Raw genomic sequence first — 27,386 nt, 5'->3', positions numbered from 1 at the left:
CCGGGGTGTCTGTCACTCAGACCCTGCCCCGCCTAGGCGCTTCCGTTCTGCGAGCCGGAAGTCTTGGAGCGGTAGAAGAGGTGAGGGAGTCTCTCCGTTGTGTGTCCCCAAACTGGATTTCAAGAAAATTCATTCTTTTGTTTCCTTGGCCGTCCCTCAGCTGCGAGGGAGATGTTTCAGACCCTGGAACCCAGAGCTTCCTTTTTCTATGCTTCACAGCAGTTTTGCGCTGTCGCTTTTTTTTTTTTACTACCCCTATTGTACAGAGGAGAAAATCGGGCTCCTGAGTGAAGTGACTTGGTGGACGTCACGTAGCAGAGGAAATGGCGGAACCCGGACTAGATCCTAAACCTTCTCAGTCCCGGCCTGGACTTGGCTCCAGTCCTGGGTTTGACTGAGTGGGTCACTACTCCAGGGGCTCTACCACTGCCCAGCTAGGAACGCGGCATCCCTGGCGGACACTGCCGGGGCCTCCTCCCCACCGACTGAGAGCAAGGACCAAGCAGGGAAGGCAGCAGCCGCAAGATTAGGGCACTGGAGTCCAGATTCTGTAACGAGGCCCCGCCCCTCTCTAGGCGGCGCGGCCCGGCTTTCCGGATCCTGCGCTGTGATTGGTCGGCCTCTGCAGCGAGCGTCGCGATTGGCCCTCTTGCGGCCGTTGGGATTTGAACTCCACATTTGTGGCTTTGCCCGCGCGTCGCCCGGCTCAGAGGCAGGTTTTTGCCTCCGCCTGCTGGGGATTGGCCGGTTTCTCTGCCCGCTTGAGTGCTGCCCCGCTGATTGGTGCGTATTTTGCACGCCCGGTTTTCTCCTTTTCAGCTCCACTACCCGAGTCCCAGGAACGACCGGTGAGGTTCTCGGGTAAGATGTGGGGGTAATGGAGAGCGGATGATGGAAAGACTGGGAAAATAGGCTACCGGGGGCACGGGTAATAGGACGCGGTGTTAGGCGGCCTGCGAGAGGCAGGGAGGTCTAGTGGGCATATCCTGGGGGTACGATGTGGTAGAAACAGGCTGATAAGTCTGCGGCAGAATTTGCGTGAGTCTCTTGCTTTAAGGCTTAAGCTTTCTTAGCCTCATTTTCATCATCTGTTAATTGGGCTGTGTTATGTACTCCATGAGAGTGGGATCCGAAGAATTAAATCAGATATGGTCTATTCAAATAGCCTAATAGGACCTGGCATACAGTAAACATGTAATAAATATTAATGCTCTCCCATTCTGGAGCCAGGAAACCCACATGCCAGGCCATTGTTCTGGTCTCAGGAGAGACATTCTACTTAATAAGCTTTGTCCATAAAAACAAATAATAATGCAAACACGGGATTGATAGGCCGCTTTACAGTTCTTTACACACTTTAATACCCCTTGACTCAGAGCACCTATGTAAAGTGACCAGAAACTAGTAACCCCATTGTACAGATGAGGTCCATGGCATGACCAAGTGGCAGAGTCATGAGTGAAATGAGATTCTACTCCTGGGTTGATCTCATATCCTCTAAGATGTTACCTGCATGATGTAAGACTAAAAATCACTCTATATTGGGAGGGAGAGGAGAACTAGAAGAAAAGATAGGCCTTAGATATTTTCTGTTTGGTTTCCAGCCCTGTGAGCCAGTGGGAGAAGGATGTCTCCCCAACTGTGTGAGTTCCATCTGCCCTTAACCCCAGAGGAATTGTTGAAAAGTGGAGGGGTGAATCAGTATGTTGTGCAAGAGGTACTGTCCGTCAGAAATCTTCCCTCACAGCTTAAAGGTAAGACTCCATAGCTGGCACTGTGCCTAGCACTTCAAAACAACCATTCCACGTGTAATCAAATTGTCTGTCTGTTCCACTACACCACTAAGCTCCATAAGGGCAAGGAAACTCTTTCATTTTCCCTAATATTTCCTCCTCAGCATTGCATGGGATGCATTACAGGAAGAATGCACTCATTGACCACCTTATCTCAGTTATTCAATAAACATCCTTAGTGTATATGGGTGGCGGGGCGGGGGGGATTATTTCAGGTCTTTACCTCTTTACATATGCTGAAATAAGTAGATTTAAGGGGTACAGGAGAAGATAGCTTTCTCAGAGTGTCTGGGACTTTACCTGACCTGTTTCAAGTAAAACTTTATTTTTAGAGTCTAGAACTCTTGTTTCTAAGAGTGTGCAATAATGGGAAAAAGCATAATACAGTGGAGCCCTGACTTACGAGTTTAATTCGTTCCGTGATGGAGCTCGTAACTCAAATTACTCCTATGTCAAATCAATTGTGAACGAGTGAGACACGTGATGCTGGGCTGATGTTGTGGCATTCACTGTGACGTTCGCTGCACCAACTAGCGGTGGGGTATCTGAAGCTGGCTCGTAACCCGAATTTTAGCTTGCAACTCAAAGCAAAAAATCGGCTGAGAGACAGCTCATATCTCGAAAAACTCGTTAGTCGGGACACTCGTAAGTCAAGGCCCCACTGTACTTCACTTACTATCTTCTTCAACAGGAGGGTCAGTTAATGCAGCATCTTGATAATCTGATAAACTCCCGCTTATCTCCTCTTAGCCATTCCATCTTGTGCTTTTTCTTTCTCTTTAAAAATTTTTACCAGAAACTTCCCAACAGATTTAGCCATAATTGGATCATGCGCTATTTCCCTAACTAGTTACTAGTAAGAGAAATGGAATTACTAAAATTGGCTAAATTAATCAAGATTATTACCTAGGTTTAGTCTCCCTAAACCTGAACATATCACCATTTGGTAAACAAGGAATAAGGTGGAGTGTGGAGGTCGACTGACTGATGGGCGGCCAATCAACAGTGTCACAGACTGTTCTGTCCTTATTGCGTAGATATATGTATCACCAATTGCACATGTTGCACACTATAGCAAACTGTTCTTCAGTTATTATAATGCATTATTTTTTTAAATGGATGGTCACTCTCTTTAAGAGTCTTTAAATAACACTTGCATTGCTTTTGGTGTTTAAAATCCTCAATATAAGTTTTATAAATATCCAAAATCAGATCATTTGATTTGTTCAACAGGTATATACTGAGGACATGCTATGTGCCAGGCACTGTTCTAGGCAACACAATAGTAAACAAAACAGACAAGATGACAGTTTTCTCAAGGCTCTCAACAAGTAATAAGCAAATATGGAGTATGCCGGGTGGTTGTAAGTGCCAACAAGAAAAGTAAAACAAGATGAAAAAGATAGAGTGTGCCATTGGCAGGGACTGGCATTTTGTGTTGGATGATTGGAGAAAGCCTGCTTATAGGTGACATTTGATCAGAGATCTTAAAAGTGAGGGAGTGATCTATGCAGATCTCAAGGCAGGGCATTCCAATCAGACAGAAAAGCCAGTGCATAGCATGTCAGCCTGAGGACTAAAGAGTCAAGGATTCCATTTCCAGTCAAGGGCACTTATCTCTGTTGCACCTGCTCTGGTTAGTGAGCTTGTGGGAGGCAACCAATTGATGTGTCTCTCTCACATCGGTGTTTCTCTACTGCTCCCTTCCACTCTCTCTAAAAATCAATGGAAAAATATCCTTGGGTAAGGATTAACAAAACAAAAATTAAAAGGATTACTCTGTTGAACAGAGACTCTCTGTAAAGGGCAAGGGAAGAAGCAGGGAGAGTAATAGGCTATTACAGTAATAACTGGTAGCTTGCCTGGGATGATAGCAGTGGAGGGGATCATAAAGAGTTAGATTCTGAATATTTTGTGTGTGTGTTTTTTTAATGGATTTTAGAGAGAGAGGGGAAGGGAGAGGAAAACTGATTTGTTGTTCCGCTCATTTATGCATTCATTGGTTGGTTCTTATATGTGCCCTGACGGGATCGAACCCAAAACTTTGTCATATCAGGATGACACTCTAACCAACTGAGCTCCCTGATCAGGGCCTGAGTATATTTTGAAAGTAGAGCCAATAGGATTATTGTCGGATCAGATTGGATTTATAGGGCTAGAAAAAAAGAAGGGATTGCAAGGCTTTTGACTTGAGCAACTAGAAGAATGGAGTTGTTATTTATTGAGACCAGGATGTGAGAGGAGCAGATTTAGACTGTGGAATTCAGGGGAGAGGTTCCAGCTAAAGATATTTGAGGTTTAATTTTCAGCATGTAGAGGGCATTTAAAGTCATGAGATTGGAGTGAAAGCAGTTGGAGAAGAAAAACAATTGAAGTCATAAAACCAGAAACAAGTCCAACCTTTAAAGGCTGCAGAACCCGGCCGTCATGGCTCAGTAATTGAGCATTGACCTATGAACCAGTAAATCACAGTTCAGTTCCCTGTGAGGGCATATACCCAGGTAGCAGGCTTGATCCCCAGTAGGGAGTGTGCAGAAGGCAGCCAATCAATGAATGATTCTCTTTCATCATTGATGTTTTTATCTCCCTCTCCCTTCCTCTCTGAAATCAATAAAAATATATTTAAAGGCTGGAGAGATGAGAAAGAACCTGTAGAAGAAACCAAGGACCAATTATTGAAGCAGAAAGTGAATTAAGGCACTAAGTGGGAGCTACATTAAGAGAACATTTCAAAAAGGAAAGATCAACTGCAAAATGAGATTACTGAATTTAGCGATTTGGCAGTTGCTGGCAACCATGATATAGGCTTATGAAAAAATGGGAGGAGAGAGATTAGAGATGGTGGTAAGTTTAGATAACTTTTTGTTTTGCTTTAAGGGGTATCAGAGAAATGGGATGGTAGCTAAAAGGGGAGGTAGAGTCAATGGGGGATATTTTTGGTAAGATGGGCAGCATTACATGTGTCTGTGCTGAATGGAAATGATCAGAGAGGGAAAAGCTAAAGATGCAGAAGGGAGAGGAAACAATTATTGGAACAATATATTTTAGTAGGTAAGAGTATGTGGTCTGGTACATAGGTGGGAAATGGTTTTATTAGAGCGTGGACAGTTTGTGTGCAGTAGCAAAAGAGAAGGCAGGCAGTCTATGAGCACAGATGCAGGTAGTGCAGTGAATACAGAGCTTGGGGCAGCTAGAAGTTCTCTTCTGTCCCAATTCTGTTTTCTCCGTGAGATGGGAAGTGATGCCTTTAAGTGAGGGTGAGTTAAGAAAGGAGGTCTTGCCGAAACCAGTTTGGCTCAGTGGATAGAGCGTCGGCCTGCGGACTGAAGGGTCCCAGGTTCGATTCCAGTCAAGGGCATGTACCTGGGTTGCGGGCATATCCCCAGTGGGAGATGTGCAGGAGGCAGCTGATCGATGTTTCTCTCTCATCGATGTTTCTAACTCTCTATCTCTCTCCCTTCCTCTCTGTAAAAAATCAATAAAATATATTTAAAAAAAAAAAAAGAAAGGAGTTCTTGATGTCATAAGCAGAAGAAAGTGAAACATTGCCTAGAAGAAAGTGAGTAACCTTAGGGATTTGTAAAAGGCTTAAGAAATAATCCTATATAATAAAAGGCTAATATGCAAATTGTCCCTTCAACCAGGGGGCAGGGCGGGCCCACCAACCGCCCGGGGCCCCTCCCCCCGGCTGATCAGCCAGATCCCGGTGGGCCGGCTGGATGGACGGACCCCACCTGTGCACGAATTCATGCACCAGGCCTCTAGTAACTCATAAGTTTAAAGTGAAAATAGCCAGCATGATGGTGTGTTTGTTTGCTTGTGTTGTTTTGGTGGGGTTTTTTGTTTGCTTGTTTTTGTTAATCCTTACCTGAGGATATTTTTTCTATTGATTTTTTAGAGAGAGGGAAAGATCAATGTGAGGGAGAACATCGATTGGTTGCCTCCCAAACTCGCCCCAACCAGGGCCAGGGATCCAGCCTGCAACCCAGGTACATGCCCTTGCCTGGGAATTGAATCTGCCACCCTTCAGTGTGTGGGCCAATGTCTAACCACTGAGAACACCAGCCAGGGCAGTAAATTTATTTTTTATAAGGTGTGGGTTAGTAATTCTAAAACTGCTTTATGTGTTTACTAGGTTAACTAAGCTAATACGTAAATGAACTCACATGTTTAATATAGACAGAGATAAAATAGATATGTGTGTACATACATATGTATATATCCTGCTTTTCTCTACTGAGAGGGTCTAAAAGCAATGATGCTCCAATAGCAGTAAGCCTAACTAGTGCCTAGAACTTGCTTTCTACATACTCTCATAAAAGGAACCAGAATTCTGTTGAGAATGTTTTTTTTGTTTTTTTTTTGTTTTTTTAAATATATTTTATTGATTTTATTACAGAGAGGAAGGGAGAGGAATAGAGAGCTAGAAACATCGATGAGAGAGAAACATCGATCAGCTGCCTCTTGCACACTCCCCACTGGGGATGTGCCCGCAACCAAGGTGCATGCCCTTGACCGGAATCGAACCCGGGACCCTTCAGTCCGCAGGCCAACGCTCCATCCACTGAGCCAAACCGGCCAGGGCCTGTTGAGAATGTTGATGCCAGAACAGGGTCAGTGAAAGTATAAGATGAGCTGGAACATCATGTGGTACAAAAAAGTACAAGAGAACAAGTGCAGGAGGCATGTCAGGACACAGGCCAAGTTAAAGGAGCTACCAATAGTCAAGTTTGGGATGATTTGAGCAACAAAATAAATAGTAATACGAATGGATTAAGACACAGAATAAAAGAAATATCCATGAATCCACTCTGCTATAAATAAATAAATGAGGGGAAAGGCACAGCTCATCCTCATAGTGGCATTCCCATTAGTAAGTGTAAAAGGAATGATGGAGATAGAAAAGTCACCATTTAGAAAATACCACAATAATAATTGTGGCAGGCAAGAATTATTAATAGATGCTTATATTAGTGGGCGAATATGATAAGAAACAGGATATTTGCATAGTTTCTAAGTATCTCCCCACAAGATACTTATTATTTGCAAAGGGTAAAATAGTAACTTTACAGTGGAGACACCTGACAAACACTAACTAATCAAAGTTAACATCACCAATACTAAGACATTGACATCACATACTTGTTTGTATGATGCATCTGAAGGACCCAACCTCCCTTCCATGGTAATTTAATAAAAATACAAATTAATCTAACCTCACTCTAATCATGAGACAATATCAGACAAACCCAAACTGAGGGACATTCTATAGAATAACTGGCTAGTATACTTCGAAAGTGTCAAGATCATGAAAGAAAGATTAGAGGAGACAACAGCTGAATGCACTGTGGTGTGCTAGATAGGATCCTGAACCAGAAAGGGGCATAGCTACAACTGGCAAAATTCAAATAAGATTTATAGATTAATTAATAATTTCAAAATTAAAATTAGTTCACTACTAACTACTGTAAGCTAGACAGGTCACATAACTACTTTTTGACCATTTCTTTTCCCATAAAATAGGCGTAATACTGTCTGCTTTGTCTAGCTCAGAAATACGATGAAAGGCTTTACTTATAAAACAGGACAAAATGTAAGATATTATAATAGGTTACATTGAAATGAACTGTTTTGTGATTCTGCCAATAAAAGCAATTAACTCAATTTTCTGCCATGAATAGAATGAACCAAAAGTGCCTCTCCCCTCTGTATTGATCAGATTCTTTCATCTTTATAGCTTTTCAGGCTGCCTTCCGAGCTCAGGGGCCCCTGGCCATGCTGGAGCACTTTGATACTGTCTACAGCATTCTACAGTAAGTAAAGAAAGAACTGGTGGCGCCCTAACTGGTTTGGCTCAGTGGATAGAGCATCGGGCTGCGGACTGAAAGGTCCCGGGTTCGATTCCGGTCAAGGGCATGTACCTTTGTTGCGGGCACATCCCCAGTGGGAGGTGTGCAGGAGGCAGCTGACTGATGTTTCTCTCTCATTGATATTTCTAGCTCTCTATCCCTCTCCCTTCCTCTCTGTAAAAAATCAATAAAATATATTTAAAATAAATAAATAAATACTTATTTATTTATTTATTTTTTTAAAAAAAGAAAGAAAGAACTGGTGGCTGTTTGAACTAACTTTGCATATTAGTCCTGAAATTCTAAATTATGTTCATTGATAAATTGTTCTGGGTGCATCCTAGCTGGTTTGGCTCAGTGGATAGAGCATCGGCCTGCGGACTGAAAGGTCTCAGGTTCGATTCCGGTCAAGGCCAAATGCCTGGGTCACAGGCTTGATCCCAAGTGTGGGGCTTGCAGGAAGCAACCGATCAATGATTCTCTCTCATCATTGATGTTTCTCTCTCTTCCTCTCCCTTCCTCTCTGAAATCAATAAAAATACATTTTAAAAAAATTGTTCTGGGTGCTGATATCTCTACTGATGAGCATTTACACCAACTTGCCACCATATTTTTTCAGTTGAGCAATTTCACATGTACTTTTAGCCATTAGGTTCTTTTTTTTTTTTTTTTTTTTTTTTTTTTCAAATAGATTTTATTGATTTTTCACAGAGAGGAGAGGGATAGAGAGTAAGAAACATCGATCAGCTGCCTCCTACACACCTCCTACTGGGGATGTGCCTGCAACCAAGGTACATGCCCTTGGCCGGAATCGAACCTGGGACCTTTCAGTCCGCAGGCCGACGCTCTATCCAATGAGCCAAACCGGTTAGGGCGCCATTAGGTTCTTCAAGTTAGATCTGATCTGTTAGAATGGGTTCTGCAGGTTCCTGTCTCAACCCTTGCACTTTCTTTCCCTCATAGTCACTTTCGAAGTATAGATCCTGGCCTCAAGGAAGATGCCCTGGAATTCCTGATAAAAGGTGTGTATGGGGGGGGGTGGGAGGGGCAAGAATGGGATAGAAAGTGTTTGTTGTTTGTTTACTACATTTTATCAGCCACATGATGATATCAAGGCTTTGGTGATTCAGTTGGTTTGGCTAAGCCCAGGGACCTTTGACCTATTAGGTCTGTAATCTTGGTGGGCAATACAGAGTTATGTGTGTTCACTGTAAGGGCAGACCAACAAGAAATTCTTCCTGCTTTTGAACTATCTCTCTTTCATGGAGATATTTCTTCCCAGTTGCCAGGAAGAAATTGTGGTAACTGGAGTGAGTAGGGAGGGACAAGGCATGTTCATGGTATCAGGGTCAAGGGTCCCAAAGGACTTAGCTGGTGTTGTGGCCACTGAGAAATGAAACACAGATCTTTGGTAATCTGATGGCTGCGCGTGCAGGGTGTTTGGAGGTTGGGGTACTATGAGGAAAGGGAATGAAACTGACTCCGATTCTGACCCTGGCAGTGGTATCCCGCCACGCTCAGGAACTTCCAGCTGTCCTCGATGATGCAACTTTGAGTGTATCAGATAGAAGCGCCCACCTTAATGCCCTCAAAATGAACTGCTATGCTCTGGTACGCCTCTTGGAATCCTTTGAGACTATGACCACCCAGACGAATCTCGTGGACCTGGACCTTGGTGGGAAGGTAACTTGGAGTTCCTGGCTCATTTAATAGGAAGGATGGGTGAATTGATAGGAAAGAAGGAAAGCCAATGATTCTGAAACTCCTTTCTGTTCTTATTTCGGGTTTATGCTCAAAAGTATCACAACATACCCTTCCGTGACAATCAGCTTTTCTGTATTTTGGAACTTATGTCTCTTGTGTATTACCTTCTATCTTGTCTCGATACTGGTTAGCTTAGGCACTCAGACTAGCAGATCTTTACTTTTTTCCTTATTTTTTTCCTAAATGTATACATGATCTTTTTTTAGGGCAAGAAAGCCAGGGCCAAGTCAGCCCATGGCTTTGACTGGGAAGAAGAGAGGCAACCAATTCTTCAGCTTTTAACACAGCTGCTCCAGTTGGACATTCGTCACCTATGGAACCACTCAATAATTGAAGAGGAATTTGTCAGGTAGGCAGGTAGAGCGACTACAGATGATACTGAGCTATGTGGATGAGGGCTCTTTTGCTGGACCTACCTTGTAAATACTTCATTTCATGCCTCAGTTATATCTGTAATATACTAGAAATATACTCAAAACATTAAGTTATTAGGAAGTAGATAATGAATGTTAGAAACTGCTGTGAATTTCCCATCTTTTTTTTCTAATTTCTCGTCTTTAATATCCATGTATTCATTCATGAAACATTATTTACTGAGAATCTCCTAAGTGCATAGTTGGTATCATTATAGGCACCAGAAACAAAAATTTTTGCCCTCAGTTTATTTTATAGAGCAGAAGCCAATTTTTAAAATACGAATATATAGTATATTTTATGGTTTATTACTATGGAGAAAAATGGGGCGGGGGAGCATTTAATGGAAGAAGGTTGTGATTTTAATTCAGTCATTCTGGCAAGATCTCTGACTCAGTGACATTTGAGCAAAGACCCCGAGGAAGTCATCAGAGCCATGAGAGGGCAAGGACCCTGAGGAGGGAGCGTGTCCAGCGTGTACAAGGACTAGCAATGAGGCCAGAGAGAGGGATAGGTTATAGGTCAGGGCGGGCATGGGGGAGCCAAACTGCAGATGCTTATAGGTCTTCATGGTAATTGGCATTTCTTAGAGTGAGGTGGGATCCCTCAAGGGTTCCGAGCAGGGAAACGGGTGTTCTTTTCTCGGTCTTTAACAGGGCCATCTTGGCTGTTGTGCTGAAACAGACTATGGAGGGAAAGAAGTGGAAGACCAGTTCGGAGGCTATTGCAGTAACTTGGGAAAGAGATGATGATAATTTAGACCAGAGAGTGTTAGTGGAGATAAAGAGAAGTGGTTGTAGTTCATACTTTATTTTCTTAAGGGTAGAGCTTACAAGATGAGGTGACAGATGTGTGTGAGGTTTGAGGGAGGATGACGAAATCGGAGCATTTGGAAAATGGAATTGTCTGTAACTGAAACATGGGGAAGGCTATGGGGGTATGTTTTGGGGAAGACCATTAGAAGTTTTGTTTTAAACATACAGAGTTTGAGGTGCTTATTAGATATCCAAATAATGTCAGATTCAGATGGGGAATGTACAGATCTGGAGCACAGGAAAGAGGTGTGGCCTAGAGGTACACATTTGGGAATATATGTTTTTATAGCCGTAAGACTGAAGGAGATTATTAATCAGTAAGTAGCCACAATAGAGCAGAAATCCAAAGACTATACCCTGGGATACTTCAGCATTAAGAAGGTGGGGTGATGAGGAGGTATCAGACAAAGAAACTGAGAGGAGACTGGCATTCTAGAAGCCATATGAAGCATGTTTCTTTTGGAGAAAGGAGTGACCAACTATGTCAAATGGAGCTGAAAAGTTGATTAAGCTAAGGACTGAATTGACTTATGTTTAACAATGAGAAGTCACTGGTGATTTTGTCCTATCTTTTATCATATACAGGGGTGGGCAAAGTAGGTGTATAGTTGTTTGTATGGTAAATAGTGCAATAATAAATAATACACGAATAAACTCTTTCACATACTCACAACTGTAAACCGGACTTTTGTGCACCCCTGTATTCAGGTTCTGTACAGGCATCCTAACTGGTTTAAGGTTGGTAATCTCAAAGGACCAAGTACCTATCTGAGGTCAGCAAAGCAACTTGGTATGGAAGGTGGTAGATAAATGAAGAAAACTAGAAGACCCTGACTTTGGTGGCAGTAGAAATAGAATGAATGAGGCAGACCCCAATACAATTGACTCCAGATTTCGTCATCTCACTTTGTTCCTTTCTCAGTTTGGTTACTGGTTGCTGTTACCGCCTTCTGGAGAACCCCACCATTAGTCACCAGAAGAACCGCTCTACCCGGGAAGCCATAACACGCCTGCTTGGTGTCGCCTTGACACATTACAACCATATGCTCAGTAAGTTAGCCCTTCACTGTGCCCCTATCCTTTTCATTTTGCCCATAATTCCTCATGTTTAGTACTTCCACAGGTGCCACAGTGAAAATCATCCAGATGCTGCAGCACTTTGAACACCTGGCACCTGTACTGGTGGCAGCTGTGAGTCTGTGGGCCACTGATTATGGAATGAAGAGCATAGTGGGAGAGATTGTAAGGTAACTCTTTGCTTCTACGTTTCTAGTTCTCATTTCTCTCAGGGAGAACATAAGGAAAGATTAGAAATACAGTATATTCTCTGTGCAATACTAGATTCCTTCAGCTATTAGATACCAGTCTTACCTCCTCTTACTGGGAATTGAGTATCTTGCTGTGGCTGTTTTCTTTCCTGCATAGAGAGATTGGACAGAAGTGTCCCCAGGAACTGAGTCGGGACCCTACAGGGGCAAAGGGCTTTGCAGCCTTCTTGACAGAACTAGCAGAACGTATCCCAGCCATCCTGATGTCCAGCATGTGCATTTTGCTAGATCACCTGGATGGCGAGGTAGGTGGTACACTGGGGATCTCAGGTTTTCTGGGGATTTATGTATGTTTTTTTACCAAGGAGGTAGCTTTCACATGAAGTCGAGTTGTCTGGCCTTATCACTGTGGCACTTCCTTCCTGTAGAGAGGCAGATAAAGTTTATTGAATAAAGAGCCTATTTCAGTGTCACATTGGTGTTCTCTAGGTCTGGTAGGGGAGGTGACAGTTCCACAGCTTAAGTTCAGAGAGAGTGACAGCTGTGATTCTGAATCCCATCCGTTTCTTTATCAGGATGAAGCTTCTTCCTACCATCTGGCTTGCCTTTCTTCCTCAATACAGTAAACTTTCTCCAATCAACCCATGTCATCTCTCTCAATTCTCTCTTTTTAGAAATATACACATACATATATATATATATTTTTTTAATTGATTTCAGAGAGGAAGGGGAGGGAGAGAGAAAAAACATCAATGGCGAGAGAGAATCATTGATTGTCTGCCTCCTGTACTAGGGGGTTGAGCCCAAAATTAGGCATCAAATCATGACCTCTGGTTCATAGGTCGACATTCAACCAGTGAGCCATACCAGCCTGGCTCAATTCTCTTCTGTCCCTGAATGCCAACCTGGTCATTTCCCAAACTAATGCAGGGCACTCCTAGGTGAATAATATCAAGGACAAAGACGGCCCACTTGTTCATCTAATTTATTGTTAACTTCTTGTGCAAGACCCCCTTCTCTGGCTCTTGGCCTAGAAAATAACCCTAAACCCTCTTCTCTACCAGATTCTGTAATGGACTTGCTGGCACTATAGGACTGATTTCTATTTCTCTGTGTTTCCTTTTCTGTCAGTAAAATAGGGGAGTGGGAGGAAAGGGCGTATTTATTAGTAAGGATCAAAGGTGGTGAAAGGTAGTCATTAATGCTTTTCAAATGTATATTGGTGGGTAGATTCAATTTCATATTTGGCTACCACCATGATTACCTGGATGAACCTTAGGGGGGGGAATGGTTTTTGGCTCTTGTTTATTTTATCTCTACATTCTTCTTTGAGCAAACAAAGCTCCTCTGGGATTCAGCTTTTTCCAGGGAAAGTTATAGCTAAGACAAGCAAGTTTAACCTTGACTAAAGGGCCTTGCCCCTTCTGAGTGCCTGGACAGGCTTAAGAATTAGGAAAGGGAAAGTGAGTAGTGATGCAGAGGCTTATACCAACTTCATTTCTCTCTCAGAATTACATGATGCGCAATGCTGTGCTCGCAGCCATGGCAGAGATGATACTGCAGGTTCTGAATGGTGATCAGCTGGAGGAAGCAGCCCGAGACACCAGAGACCAGTTCTTGGACACCCTGCAAGCCCATGGCCATGATGTCAATTCCTTTGTACGAAGCCGTGTTTTGCAACTCTTCACCCGAATCGTCCAGCAGAAGGTGAACAGCCTTCTACCTAATAAAGATACATGGTACCATTCAGTGTATAGGCCAGAGAAAAGAGGAATCAGTGTCAAAAAAAAAAAAAAAATCTGTCCCAAACAAGAGTCTAGAATTCAGGTGGTTACTGCCAGTAATAAAGGTCTTTGTCTACCAAAGGGCATCCTAGGATGTCTGGCTCCATTTAAGGACTGTACTGTGTCTTAACCACTGCAAAGAGTACTCCTTAATTATTTTATATCCCACAGATATAAATAGGAATGAATAGGTAGCTCATTTAAAGTTACTTCAAGAACATCTTGAGCAGAAAGGATGATGTGGGATGTGAGCTGATTCTTTTTGTATCCCACATAGGCTCTCCCCCTGACACGATTCCAGGCAGTGGTGGCCTTGGCAGTCGGCCGTCTGGCAGACAAGTCAGTGCTAGTTTGTAAAAACGCTATCCAGCTGCTGGCCAGTTTTCTCACCAATAATCCCTTTTCCTGCAAGGTAAGTAGAGTTGGGCCATCCAAAAGAGAAGGGATTAAAGGGAACAGGGGATGGAATTCTGTGACTTGGTGACCCTGATGCTCATTTTACCTTGATAGCTTAGCGATACTGACCTTGCTGGACCGCTGCAGAAGGAAACCCAGAAATTACAAGAGATGAGGGCGCAGAGGCAAACTGCAGTTGCTTGTGAGTTAATGCGTAGGAATCCCACCCCAGACAGTCCTCCCTGCAGCAGAAACACCAGTGAAAGAGCCTAAGTGAGACTTTCTCATTCAGCCGCAGTGCTGGACCCCGAGGAGGAGTGGGAAGCCATGCTGCCGGAGTTGAAGTCTACCTTACAACAGCTGCTCACACCTCCCCAGGAAGAAGAGGAGATTCCTGAAAAAATTGCTACTACAGAGACCACAGAAGAGGTGAAAGGACGCATCCGTCAGTTACTTGCCAAAGCTAGTTACAAGTATGTGAAGAATGAGATATTCTCTAATGGCCTGTTTAGGTTTAGTGTTTAACCTTCGAGAAACAATGTTTCTTTAAAATGAGCTGTACTTAGAGTATGCTGCCACCAGGTGATGTTACGTGTTTTCACTGTAGTAATGGTCTGAACATCAGATTTATACCAAAGGCATAGTCCACAATTAAGCATGCTTTTTTGACTTTTTTTTAATCCTCACTGAGGATATTTTTCCACTGATTTTTAGAGAGTGGAAGAGAGAGGGAAAGACAGAAGAAATACCAATGTGAGAGAAAGGCATCCATTGGTTGCCCTCTGCACAGGCCCTTCAGGACCTGGGCCAGGGAGGAGCCTGCAACCGAGCTATGTACCCTTGACCAGAATCAAACCCGGGACCCTCAGGCTGACACTATGCAGTGAGCCAAACTGGCTCAGGCTACTGTTGGACTTTTACAAATGCTTAAGAGAAACTACTAAACTACTAAAATTACTAAATATAAATAGCATTGTATTAAAGATAACAAAAGTCCCTCTTTGAGGAGAAAACCTGTAAATATAAGTATGTGCCCTGACCAAGAGGGAAACATCCATCTGCTGCTTCCAGCAGAGACCACAAGAACTTTGAAGCAGCTTTGCAGAAACAGACCTTAGAGCTGTCATCAGGTATTCTTAAACCTTGGCCACAGTTATTTATTTACTTCTTACTTAATTAGGCTGTTCAAAAAGGGCTAAATATGAATAAAATGTGGCTACATATAATCCCATTGTATTGAAAGTTAATTTTTTCCACATTTTCTCTTGGCAAAATTTTTAAACAGATGTTTGTGATTTTTAAAATTCAAAGGCCTTATTTGAGTGTTTTGAAGACTATAGTTAAGCCTTATCACTTCAGAAATAAGTGTTTGAGCTCCACCCCTTCTTATATGCATCAGTGTGAGAAGCGCTCCTTTTCCTTGGGACAGTAGGTCTAGGTGCTTGATGAGATTATCATGTAGCTTCCTTAAGTCTACAGTGACACTCTTGTATGTCAATTATACTTTTTTTTTTTTTTTTTTTTTTTCAAAAGGCTGCAGTGATGCTTTTATGGGTGCTAAGTTGGTGACAGTTGATGTTCTTTTAGGCAGGCCATCATTCTCACTCGAGAAGCCCTAAGCCACTTCCAGGAGTCTGAACCCTTCAATCATATGGACCCAGAGGAGTCGGAGGAGACCAGATTTCTGAATCTCTTAGGAACTATTTTTAAAGGTAATTCCCTTTCTTCCGTCAACAAACAGAACATTTCAACTAGTGTTCATGGACCATTTACTTTATGCCAGACATGGGCCTACCTAACAGAACCTGGTGCTGAAAGAGACCCAAGGGGAGTTGGCAATGCTTCTGCTCTGTAATGGAGGTACCCAAGGTCAAGATTGATAGTCACAGGCTGTGAAAGGGTATTTCCAAACCACTGAGAACTTCAGGAATCTTTTTTTGAGAAATGAACTAATATTTTAGAATAGGTTCTAAACTTGTACCTTTTATTGTGAAAAGAAATATCCAGGATGTTATAGATGTTGAATTTCCTCATCTTGAACATGCTCTAACTCGTAGGTGCATCAGCTTCCACACAGGAGAAGAGTCCCCCGGCATCTGCAGAGAACATGGGCCCAGGACAGACTGACTATAAAGACAATCCCAGTGTGTCAGAGCTTGAGAAATCCAAGGGAAAGGATGAACTGGTGAAGCAAGAGATGCTGGTGCAGTATCTGCAGGATGCCTATAACTTCTCTCTGAAGATTACAGAGGCCATTGGCATCATCAGCAAGATGATGTATGAAAACACAACCACAGGTGTGGTATACCAAGTTCCTTTCTGTAAGGATGGGTCTTGAGGTTGGAAAAATCAGTCTTGTCCATATATTGTTGATACCTAGCTGCTCCTTTAAAAGAAAGGAATCCTTGCCCAGCCTGTGTGGCTCAGTGATTGAGCGTTGACCCATAAACCAGGAGGTTACAGTTCATTCCGGTTGGGGCACATTGCCCGGGTTGTGGGCTCAATCCCGTTTGCGGGGTGTGCAAGAGACAGCTGATTGAAAATTGTCTCTCATCGTTTATGTTTTTATCCCTACCACTCTCTTCCCCTCTCTCAAATTAATAAAAACATATTTTAAATTAACAAATAAAAGGAAGGAAGGAATTCTTGCCCTGGCCAGTGTGGCTCAGTTGTTTGGGCATCATCCTATATACCAAAAGGTTGCCGGTTGGATTCCGGGAGGGCATATGCCCAGGTTTCAGGCTCAATCCCAGGTAGGGGGTGTGCAGGAGGCACCTGATCAATGTTTCACCCTTACATTGATGTTTCTTTATCTCCCTCTTCCTTCCTCTCTCTCAAAATCAATTTTTTTAAAAAAATCCTTTTTTTTGGTTGTTTGCTATATATAAGGAATCCTTTTTTTGTTTGCTTTGTATAGCCTCATGGAGCTCACCTTTTTTACTGCATGTGGTATTTCATGATAAGGCATTATAGGAGACAACAGTCTCAGGGAAAATGAGGAAGGTCTCCTTGTGTGTTGCTACATCAAGAAAGTTCTGTCTTGATTTTGGAGGAAGACAGTTTTGCCAAGCACATGGGTGACATTCGTGTGTTCTCTCAGTGGTACAGGAGGTGATTGAATTCTTTGTGATGGCATTCCAATTTGGGGTACCTCAGGCCCTGTTTGGGGTACGCCGCATGCTGCCTCTCATCTGGTCTAAGGAGCCTGGTATCCGGGAAGCTGTGCTTAATGCCTACCACCAACTTTACCTCAACCCCAAAGGGGACTCTGCCAGGTATATGGGGTACTTTTGCCTTTGCTGACTTTTCTAAGGTGAGCTTCTCAATATTTCTAGTCTCCTGAGAATTGGGGGGCATCCTTCTAGAGGAGTTCTGAATGTGTAAGCAGTAGGTCTATAGAGTGGGCTCGGAGTGGGGCTCAGAGTGGGGCTGACCTTTCAGTAAAACCCACCCTAAGCACTATTGGCCCTGGGGTGCGGGGGTGCTAGTAGCCCTAATCACCTGTTTACAAGATTCGGTGATCAGTCTTCTAATGACCCCTAATCTTTGTTCTTCCCCCAGAGCCAAGGCCCAGGTTTTGATTCAGAATCTCTCTTTGCTGCTAGTGGATGCCTCAGTTGGGACAATTCAATGTCTTGAGGAAATTGTAAGTCCCCTCACTTCCTCTTTATTCATTCAACAGGTATTAGTGATTACTGTGTGTTCAGCAACTTATTCAGCCCCACAAAGGATAAGACTATTTGCTTCTAAGTTTCCAAATTAAAAAGAACCAACAGTCTAGTTAGTAGCCAAAATACATAAACCACTTGTCAAATATGCAGCCGAGGCAATGGTTATAGTAGCAATCGTATATAATAAAAGGGCAGGACCATAAGCGGAACGACCAGAACGACTGCTCGACCAGTCACCATGAGGTGCATTGACCACTTCTCGGTCCCTCCCCACTGCCCCCGTCCCGCAGGCTCCAATCGCAGCATGGCAAACAGGGAACCACAGCGAACGGGAGGGGGTTGGGGGGTGGGGACAATGATTGGGGACTGTTGAGCTTCGGTGGGCAGCAGTGAGCCTGACGGAGCTTTGCGGGGCTTCGGCGGCAATCATCGCGGAGCAGGGTGTCACGGAGGGGCGGGGACATGGCCCCAATCGCAGGCTAGGCCTAGGGACTCTACTCACGCACGATTTCATGCACTGGGCCTCTAGTAGTAATATAATAACACTGTATATTCTAAGCATTATTAACACTTTACTCATATTAACGTGTTTTATCCTCACAGCAATCCTGTGTGGTAATTCTATTATCTATATTTTACAATGAGAAATCTGAGTCACAAAGAAATGAAAGAACTTGGCTATATAAAGCTAATTAGCGGCAAAGTTTGAGATTTGAACTCAGGCAGAAGAGCTCCAGAAAACACACTCATAACTTATATGTTACACTGATGAATGCAGAGTGGGACAGAGCAGTGTGAGGTGGAATGGGCAAGGAAAGCTTCCTGAAGGCAGTAGGACTCAAGTTGGGTCTTGATGAGTAGGATTTAGAGAATTAGAAAAAGGAGGGAAGCCTTCCAGACAGAAAGCCAAGAAAGGGCACAGTCTATGTTGTAAAATGAGGAAGATAATGTTCCGGCTCAAAATTGTTATCTGGAAAAGATGATAAAGCTGGGGTGTGAGTTGAAACAAAACTGTGAAAGTCCCTGGATGCCTTTCCAGAGTCTAGGACTTTAATCTTGTTAGCCAGGGACCCCAGCATTTTAGACAAGTCTGCCCTGAAGCATTTGGATTGTGGGGACAAAGGGTGGAGGTGGTGCGGACCACCAGCTTCCACTGGCAGGAGCACTCCTGCCAGCACGTTTGTCTCCCTGCTGGAAGAGGAAAAGAGCCTGGTGGTGGCAACTGGCCCGAGAGCCCATGTTCTAGCTCTTGGTCCAAGCCCCTAAAGTAGGCAAAGGAGAGAGCCTTCTAATTGGCAGCCATGGTGTGGCATTAGGAAGTGGAGACGGTCCAACAGTAGCATACAACATTCAAGTTGGTTGGAGCAGAGATGAGGGACAGGAAGGTCCCTGGAGGCTGTTTTGGTGTACAGTGACAAGGTAGGGCTAGGCCCTGGGAGTGGGAGGGAAAGCTATAGAATTGAACTTTGGAAGACAAATGTTGAAGAATAGGTAGGACTAAGTGACTGGTTAATAAAAAATTAGGTAACTGCCCTGGCTGGTTTGGCTTAGTGGATAGAGCGTCAGCCTACAGACTGAAGGGCCCCAGGTTCAATTCCGGTCCCGGGCCCATTGCCCGGGTTGCGGGCTCGATCCCCAGTAGGAGGCGTGCAGGAGGCAGCCAATCAATGATTCGCTCTCATCATTGATGTTTCTATCTCTCTCCCTCTCCCTTCCTCTCTGAAGTCAATAAAAAATAAATTTTTAAAAATTAGATAACTGAAATTTTAAGCATATGGGACTAAGAGAGTATTGGTACCAATCACTGGCAAAATGAAAAGGCAAGGAAGGCTTCCATTTTAGACATGTTGGGTTTGTAGTAACAGCTAGAAAGTAGTCAGAACTATAGAGCACATGGAGCTCAACAAGGTCAGCTTCCGTGTGTCATCCTAATGAACGTAGTTTTGATGACATGAGAGTAGAAAAGTAGCAGAACAGGAAGTACCTCCCCAAACTACTTTACGTTTTGAGCCTCCTCCTTCCATTTCCATTCCGGAGTATTGCTTTTCCCCACCTCAGGTTCTCCATATTCTCTGCAGAGAAGTGGACCAAGGACCAGGGCAATTGTTACCTTTTACCCTCAGCCGTTTTTTTTCTCTTCAGCTCTGTGAGTTTGTGCAGAAGGATGAATTGAAACCGGCAGTGACCCAGCTGCTTTGGGAGCGGGCAACTGAGAAGGTCCCCTGCTCCCCGCTGGAGCGCTGTTCCTCCGTCATGCTTCTTGGAATGATGTCACGGTAAGGCTCAAATCCAGACGGGCAGTCAGGTGAGAGAGGAAAGGGAGGTTCTGAGAAGGCGCTCTATCCTTCAGTAATAGTAGTTAAGCCCCGCTGAGCCCTGTTTGAGCTGGCTACCTACATGGAAAATAAGATAGTGAAAGTACCAGCACCCCCTGCCTGGAGAAATAGTGGCATTGGTAGAGAAAGAGGGATTCCGAGGGGCGGCCTGGGTCAGAGCCTCTGTAGTGTTGCTAGGCTCTGGAAGCCCTGTGTGGGCATAGGTACCTACCTACCCCGGCTTTGTCCCACAGAGTCCTGTCTGTGACTAGCTTTAACTATGGTTTCTTCCCCTAGAGGAAAACCAGAAATTGTGGGTAGCAACTTAGACACACTGGTGAGCATAGGGCTGGAAGAGAAGTTTCCACAGGACTACAGGCTGGCCCAGCAGGTGTGCCTTGCCATTGCCAACATCTCTGACAGGAGAAAGGTATGTAGGGTGGCTACATCCAAACTAAGGAGTTGGCGGGCGGGGGGGGGGGGGGGGTGTCCTTTTATCCACCTCTACACACCCACACGCTGTCTTTCTGTTCCCAACAGCCTTCCCTGGGCAAACGTCACCCTCCCTTCCGGCTGCCGCAGGAACATAGGTTATTTGAGCGACTACAGGAGATGGTCACAAAAGGTGAGCCATCACGAAGGGCCTTGGGCAGAACTGAGTCCTTTGTCTGTGGTGGGCAACTTCTCTCTTCTCCTGTGCAGGCTTTGTCCACCCAGACCCACTCTGGATCCCCTTCAAAGAGGTGGCTGTGACCCTCATTTACCAGCTGGCAGAGGGCCCCGAGGTGATCTGTGCCCAGATATTGCAGAGATGTGCGAAGCAGGCCCTGGAGAAGCTCGTGGAGAAGAGCACCCCCCAGGGTGACCCGAGTAAGTGGGCAGGAGGGTCAGTGGGCCCAGTGGCCAGAAGCCACTGCCACCACCACTTCCTACAACAACTCCTGACCCCTCAGCCCACACTTGCTTCTTTGTCACTCAAGTTGGACCAGTCATCACCACTATTCCCCCGCCCCATCTCTTGCTTCGCTAGTTTGTGTAGTACCTGAGCAAGGAGAAGATTGGTGGAAACAGGAGGCAGCGTCCTGAGAGACTTGATTATGTCTTTCTCTCCCTGCCTTTCCTCCCCCGCAGAGGAGACCCCCATGCTCCCCACTTTCCTGCTGATGAACCTGCTGTCCCTGGCTGGGGATGTGGCTCTGCAGCAGCTGGTACATTTGGAACAGGCCGTCAGTGGAGAGCTTTGTCGTCGCCGAGTTCTTCGGGAAGAACGGGAGAATAAAACTAAAGAGCCGAAGGAGAAGGTAAAGGAGCGCCTGGGCATTTGGGTTCATGTCCCAAGCATTTCCCAGACTTGTTTCATGACCTCAGGTCATTCACATTTCCTTCTGGGAACTCTGTTTCTTCCTACTAATAAATGAAATGAAGACGACACTGCCTCCTTGCGGCTACTACTCTGAGATGAGTGAGAACAAAGTTGGAACAATGTGCCCATGATCACCTGAGAAAGTTCTGTGTAAATACAGAGCACTTAGATCCTCAGCATAAAGTAGAGGCTCTGCTTGAGGCAGTATTTGTCAGAACATGCACATACCCATCAGCTTTTGTGACTGGGCCTGCCACCTGACGGGACCTTGTATTCTCTCCACTAGAGGCAGTGATGTCTTGCAAACATATAAGACACAGCCTTGCAGCAGTGGGGTAAAGTCTGACCTTCTCTATGACCTTGAACCATTGTCTTGCGTGATCCATCTATTTGCCATTTACAGGAAATCAGTTACTTTATGAGGATGAGTTAAGAGATGTAGGAATATGCTTTGGCAATTTAAAAGCATATATAGGGGACCTAATTCTTTTCCTCTTAAATTCAGGAGTTCTTCCTCTACAGATAATTCTATGAATGGTTTTGCAGAATTCACCTTTTCCCAGATATTTATGCAAAATGAAGGTTAGGCTGGAATAAAAACTAGTCTCTGATCACCCATAATCTCTGGCTTCTTTCCCATTAGAATACAAGCACTGAGACCACCATGGAGGAGGAGATGGGACTGGTTGGGGCCACTGCTGATGACACAGAGGCAGAACTAATCCGCAATATCTGTGAGATGGAACTATTCGGAGGTAAGAAGAATTGCTGAGTGACCTTCTCCCCAACTGAGATAACCTATCCCAAACCTAGAGTTCTTCTTCCAATAGGCGAACAGATGTTGGCTGCCTTTGTTCCACTTCTGCTTAAAGTCTGCAACAACCCTGGCCTCTATAGCAATCCAGAGCTCTGTGCAGCTGCATCGCTTGCCCTTGGCAAGTTCTGCATGATCAGGTAGACCCTGGTGTTGGTACGCCTTCTCAAGGAGGATGAAGATGGCATGAGCTCCCTAATGATCATCTCCTTGCCCCTAGTGCCACTTTCTGTGACTCCCAGCTTCGTCTTCTGTTCACCATGCTAGAAAAGTCCTCGCTCCCCATTCTCCGGTCTAACATCATGATTGCTACTGGGGACCTGGCCATCCGCTTCCCCAACCTGGTGGACCCCTGGACTCCTCATCTGTATGCTCGGTAAGAGATCCTTCACAAGTGTGAGCAGTCATGCTCGCTCTGGGAGGGTCTAGTTAAGTCAGTATGAGAATCACTGAAGCTGTATTTCCCTAGCCTTTAGGATCACCCTGGAACATCTGCTTTGTACTTGACCTGTACAGGCCCTGGCTACATATGACCTGAAAGGGATTGACAAACTAACTGTTGAAGCCTTGGCTAAAGCTTGACCTCTTTCCTCAATTCCACCTTTCAGCTCTAGACAACTTTCTAGCTTCTTCTAGAATCAGTAAGAAGGGGTACTAGTTCCTGCTGAGGGCTTTTCTACTAGTGTCGGGGTATAGCCCATGGTGTTGGTCCCAATGACGAGGTTTTATTCCTAGTCTCCGGGACCCAGCTCAGCAAGTGCGGAAAACAGCAGGGCTGGTGATGACGCACCTGATCCTCAAGGACATGGTGAAGGTGAAAGGACAGGTTAGCGAGATGGCTGTGCTGCTCATTGACCCTGTGCCTCAGATCGCTGCCCTGGCCAAGAACTTCTTCAATGAGCTTTCCCACAAGGTGAGAGGCAGGGAGGCAGGGAGGCTTGGGGTTTGCTGCCGAGGGAGCATGTAGGTCACCTCCTATCTTTAACATGATTCTCTGTTACAGGGCAATGCAATCTATAACTTGCTTCCAGATATTATCAGCCGCCTGTCAGACCCTGAGGGAGGGGTGAAGGAAGAGCCTTTTCACACCATCATGAAGTATGGTTCCCTGGGCCTTGGGGCATATTTTTTCACCTAGCACAGGCTTAGCAATCAAACAGACCTGCACGGTCATGTGCCACCTAATAGGAATACTGGCTGAGAAATGCATTGTTGGGCAATTTCATCATTGTGTGAAATGAACATCAGCGTGCAAGAATAGAAACCTAGATGGTATAGTCTGTGCACACCTTGGCTCTATGATAGCCCGTTGCTCCGAGGCTACAAGCCTGTACAGCAGGTTCCTGTGCAAACCACGTGAGGGTAAATCACGCACAAGGGAAAATGGTGTAGCCAAGTACATGGTAAACACAAGAGGTATGAGGCTGCTGCCAGGTAACAGCATTGTGTTTTACAGCAAACTTTTCTTTAATAAATAGAGTGTATGTTAAAATAATGATTAGCTCTAGCTTGTTTGGCTCAGTGGATAGAGTGTTGGCCTGTGGACTGAAGGGTCCCAGGTTCGATTCCGGTCAAGGGCACATGCCCAGGTTGTTGGCTTGATCCCCAGTGGGGCACATACAGGAGGCAACCGATCGATGATTCTCATCCTTACTGTTTCTCTCCCTCCTTCTCTGAAATCAACTAATTATACTTAAATAAATAAAATGATTAAAAGTATAATACACTAAATACATAAGCCAATAACAGATTATTATCATCACGTATTATGTACTGTACATAATTGTATGTATATGGTATACTCCTGGCAGAGTAGTGAGTTTACACCAGCATCAACACAGGCACAGAGAGATGCGTTGTGCTTCGATGTTACGACAGCTATAATAGGTGGTAGGGATTTTTCAGCTCCGTTAGAATCTTAAGGAACCACCACCGTACCTGCGCTGGTTCTCGAGAAGATTCAGTAAGATAAGTTCCTGGCATGGTGGTAGGCCCATAGTATTAACTAGATGGCAGCTGTTTTTGTTACAAATTTACATTCACAGTGAAAATTCCTCAGGGGAGTGGGATGGACCCTTCTCTGGGAGAAGGCAGAAGAAATGAATAGTGTGGTAGGCGTGGGCCACACCAGAGAAGATTCTACTAAGGCAAGAGATTGGCAGGGGCTAGTGCTAGGAGAAGGGTGGGTATAAAGCTGGTGGTGGTGGGTATAAAGCTGCTCCTGCGATAGCTCATCAGCATCCCACCTCCCTGCAGGCAGCTGCTCTCCTACATCACCAAGGACAAGCAGACCGAGAGCCTAGTGGAGAAGCTGTGTCAGCGGTTCCGCACGGCCCGGTATGCTGCCTTCCTGAGGCTTCTTGGTGCTGAGGAGGGGCCCTGCAGTAGAAAGAGCATCCTGGGCTCAGGGAGGGTGAGGGTGGGCCTTTACTTCCTCTGTCTCGATGCTCCTCACAAGGCCTTTCCCGTCTGCAGAACCGAGCGGCAGTACCGGGACCTGGCCTACTGTGTGTCACAGCTGCCCCTCACAGAGCGAGGCCTCCGCAAGATGCTGGACAATTTTGAATGCTTTGGAGATAAACTGTCAGATGAGTCTGTCTTCAGTGCTTTTTTGTCAGTTGTGGGCAAGCTGCGCCGAGGAGCCAAGCCCGAGGGCAAGGTGGGCCGCTTCCTGCGTTCTGGGCTAGTTCGTGCAGCTGGGCCTTCTGAGGCTCTTCCCCCACAGTGCTGCCGTCCTCATCCCCGGCGTGACTGCACCCCAGTAACCAGGGTGACCTGAGACCAGATCTTTCTGTCTCCAATTCCTGTTTCTTTTTCTCTTTGTCTTAATAGCCTTTATTTTTTAGAGCAGTTTTAAGTTCATAGCAAACTTGAGTGGAAAGTATAGAGTTCTCCCATATGCCCTCTGCCCCCACATATGCCCTCTGCCTCCCCCATTATCAATATCCCACCAGAGTGACACATTTGTTACAATTGATGAACTTCCATGGACACATCACTGTCATCCAAAATCCATAGTTTACATTAGGTTCACTATTGTTGCTTGTACATCTGTAGTTTTGGACAAATGTATAATGAGTCTACCATTATAGTATCATACAGAATAGTTTCACTGCCCTAAAAACCCTCTGTGCTCCCCATGCACCCCTTTCTCCCTCCCCCAACCCCCAGCAGCACCCACTGATCTTTTTACGTTTCCAGTTTTAAGCTTTCACCATGTCTTCATGGCCTTGTTTCTTTTTAATTATAGACATAACTATTTCCAAGCCTGATCTCAATCTCTTCCCCTCCAGGCTGTAATAGATGAATTTGAGCAGAAGCTTCGGGCCTGTCACACAAGAGGGTTGGACGCGATAGAGGAACTTGAGATTGGCCAAGGGGATAGCCAGAAAACGCCAGCAGCCAAGAAACAGTCCTCCCGTATGTGAGGCCGCCCCAGGGGTGGAGAAACCAGCCCAGCCCTCCTCTCAGATGGAGGTTCTTTTTTTTTCTTTACATTCATGCTTCTGCCTTTCTAGTCTCTAGGCACCAGCATCTGGCTTCTGCAGCCTCAGACAACGACTTTGTCACACCTGAGCCCCGCCGCACTGCCCGCACTGCCCGTCGGCAGCCAAACACCCAGCAGCGAGTTAGGAAGAAGAAACCCAAAATTGTCTTCTCGAGTGATGAGTCCAGCGAGGAAGGTATGGCAGGCCTAGGAGGGGCACAGCTTGGGGGATGGGGACTGGTTTCCATGGGGTCCTGCTGTGCAGATCCTCCACCCACTGTCTCCCCCTCTCCCCCCCGTCGTCTTCCTCCCTATAGTTTGGGCTTTATTCTGTAGTGTGGCTGGGCCTGTCCCGTTTATTCTCTGCGATCTATTGCTCACCACCTTTGTGACTCAGCTTTTTCTCGTTCCTCCAATTCTTGGAATAGAGCTTTCAGCAGAGATGACGGAAGATGAGACTCCGAAGAAAACGACCCCCATCCGCCGAGCATCTTCTCGCAAGCACCGATCCTAGAGATTGGCTTGCCTGTTCCCATCCCTGCTGTGTAGGGTATCTTGTGGGGTGACCTTGAATTCCATTCCTCTTGTAAAATATTTGTTTGCCTGTCTCTTCAGACTTTTAATACATAAATCATTTTTATATGTAAGGCATTTCTCTTAAGCCAGCCTAACTAAAGTGAGTTGAGCTGCTTTCACTAGAATATGTTTGCCAGTCTCCTTGTTTTGTAATGAATAAATGTTTTTATACTTTTAGACATTTTTCCTAAGCGTGTCTTTGTTTCACCTTTCACATTAGCCCAGATGCAGGCAGCACGTAGTGTTATTGATCCAGAAAGAGAGATGAGCCCAGGGGTACGGGGCCCACCTCAAGGTCTGATAACTCATGTTCCTCAGTGCCTCCTCTTTCCCTTCTCAACCTCCCTACCCGCACAAGTGACGACATTGCTCCACTGTGCGGAATGTGTAGTGTCCAGTCTCCAGCTCTGTGCTTATTAACCTGGGGGCAACTTTTAACCTCTGGCAATGTGTGGAGACCTTTTTTGTTATCACCACCTAGAGGGGAGGGGTGCCATCAGCATCTGGTGGGCAGAGGCCAGGAGTGATGCTAAATACCCTACAATGTACAGGACAGACCTCACAAAGAATTGTTTGCTCCCAAATGTCAATCAATAGTGCTGAGCTTGAAAAACCCTACTCTAGGCCAAAGGTGGCTTCCTCTGTGTCCTGGCCCCACCCCCACTTGTGCTCCCTAGTCCTATCTAAAGACAGGTGCCTGGCCTGGCTGATGTAAGGCCAGGCCACAATCCCCTCCAGCTTAGACAATCTTGAAACAGTGTCTGTATACCTGGAACTCCTCCCCATGGTACGGGGTCTGCAGGAAGTCAGCCCCTAGGGTGCAGGTGCTGCTAATGTGCAACCACCTGAAGCCTGTCACCCCTTCTACCTCCCCAATTATCTGCTGAGTCACCTGGAAATGGAGGCTGAGCTTGCTGTCATGACAACAGACTGCGTCAGTGGGCGCTGAGGCACTGAGCTCTATTGGTGTGTTTTTTAACAGGAGACAGTAATAAAAAATGGAGGCAGAGGGGAAGCCAGTACCTCGGACACATGCTGTGGGCAGTGCAGGAGCATGGAGGGCCTCCTAAAGCCCCT

General features: G+C 45.3%; 1 protein-coding gene, 1 long non-coding RNA gene and 1 other non-coding gene across 8 annotated transcripts; 2 read left to right on the top strand and 1 right to left on the bottom strand.

The window, feature by feature from the left end:
- The first annotated feature begins 73 nt into the window (after window positions 1-73).
- NCAPD2 (non-SMC condensin I complex subunit D2) lies at window positions 74-26,486 on the top strand. 6 transcript variants are annotated; one of them, XM_036296617.1, is made up of 32 exons: window positions 74-783; window positions 1,605-1,754; window positions 7,531-7,606; window positions 8,606-8,664; window positions 9,144-9,325; window positions 9,613-9,755; window positions 11,558-11,685; window positions 11,759-11,882; window positions 12,061-12,208; window positions 13,413-13,610; window positions 13,965-14,099; window positions 14,198-14,285; window positions 14,376-14,556; window positions 15,671-15,795; window positions 16,141-16,380; window positions 17,184-17,358; window positions 17,645-17,729; window positions 19,897-20,030; window positions 20,367-20,499; window positions 20,610-20,694; window positions 20,772-20,939; window positions 21,201-21,370; window positions 22,076-22,187; window positions 22,263-22,386; window positions 22,467-22,622; window positions 22,982-23,159; window positions 23,250-23,344; window positions 24,503-24,583; window positions 24,722-25,016; window positions 25,540-25,666; window positions 25,765-25,929; window positions 26,162-26,486. In XM_036296617.1, the coding sequence occupies exons 2-32, from the start codon at window positions 1,628-1,630 to the stop codon at window positions 26,245-26,247; spliced, it is 4,323 nt and encodes a 1,440-aa protein (XP_036152510.1). In that variant the 5' UTR covers window positions 74-783; window positions 1,605-1,627; the 3' UTR covers window positions 26,248-26,486. The 6 variants fall into 6 exon arrangements, with proteins under 6 accessions (XP_036152510.1, XP_036152512.1, XP_036152513.1 ...); XM_036296619.1 differs by having other exon boundaries at window positions 74-848; XM_036296620.1 differs by having other exon boundaries at window positions 74-861; window positions 24,722-24,905.
- LOC118652403 lies at window positions 8,739-9,067 on the top strand. The gene has a single exon (XR_004966631.1). It is a non-coding gene; the product is annotated as a small nucleolar RNA U85 (small nucleolar RNA).
- LOC118649505 lies at window positions 12,595-16,197 on the bottom strand. The gene is made up of 2 exons (XR_004965671.1): window positions 16,065-16,197; window positions 12,595-13,626 (listed from the first exon to the last, which is right to left on the bottom strand). It is a non-coding gene; the product is annotated as an uncharacterized LOC118649505 (long non-coding RNA).
- Window positions 26,487-27,386: the final 900 nt, after the last annotated feature.

The sequence above is a fragment of the Myotis myotis genome, unplaced genomic scaffold (assembly GCF_014108235.1).
Source record: "Myotis myotis isolate mMyoMyo1 unplaced genomic scaffold, mMyoMyo1.p scaffold_m19_p_3, whole genome shotgun sequence".
NCBI classification, from domain to species: domain Eukaryota; kingdom Metazoa; phylum Chordata; class Mammalia; order Chiroptera; family Vespertilionidae; genus Myotis; species Myotis myotis.
The sequence above is the reverse complement of the archived record's forward strand: the minus strand, read 5'-3'. Positions and strand labels throughout refer to the sequence as shown.

Excerpts from the sequence above, each read along its gene's own strand:
- NCAPD2 (XM_036296617.1), top strand. The coding sequence starts at position 1,628 with ATGTCTCCCCAACTGTGTGAGTTCCATCTGCCCTTAACCCCAGAGGAA. Across the intron at positions 17,359-17,644 it reads CCCAAAGGGGACTCTGCCAG|AGCCAAGGCCCAGGTTTTGA; the intron begins GTATATGGGGTA and ends TTCTTCCCCCAG. Across the intron at positions 17,730-19,896 it reads TTCAATGTCTTGAGGAAATT|CTCTGTGAGTTTGTGCAGAA; the intron begins GTAAGTCCCCTC and ends TTTTCTCTTCAG.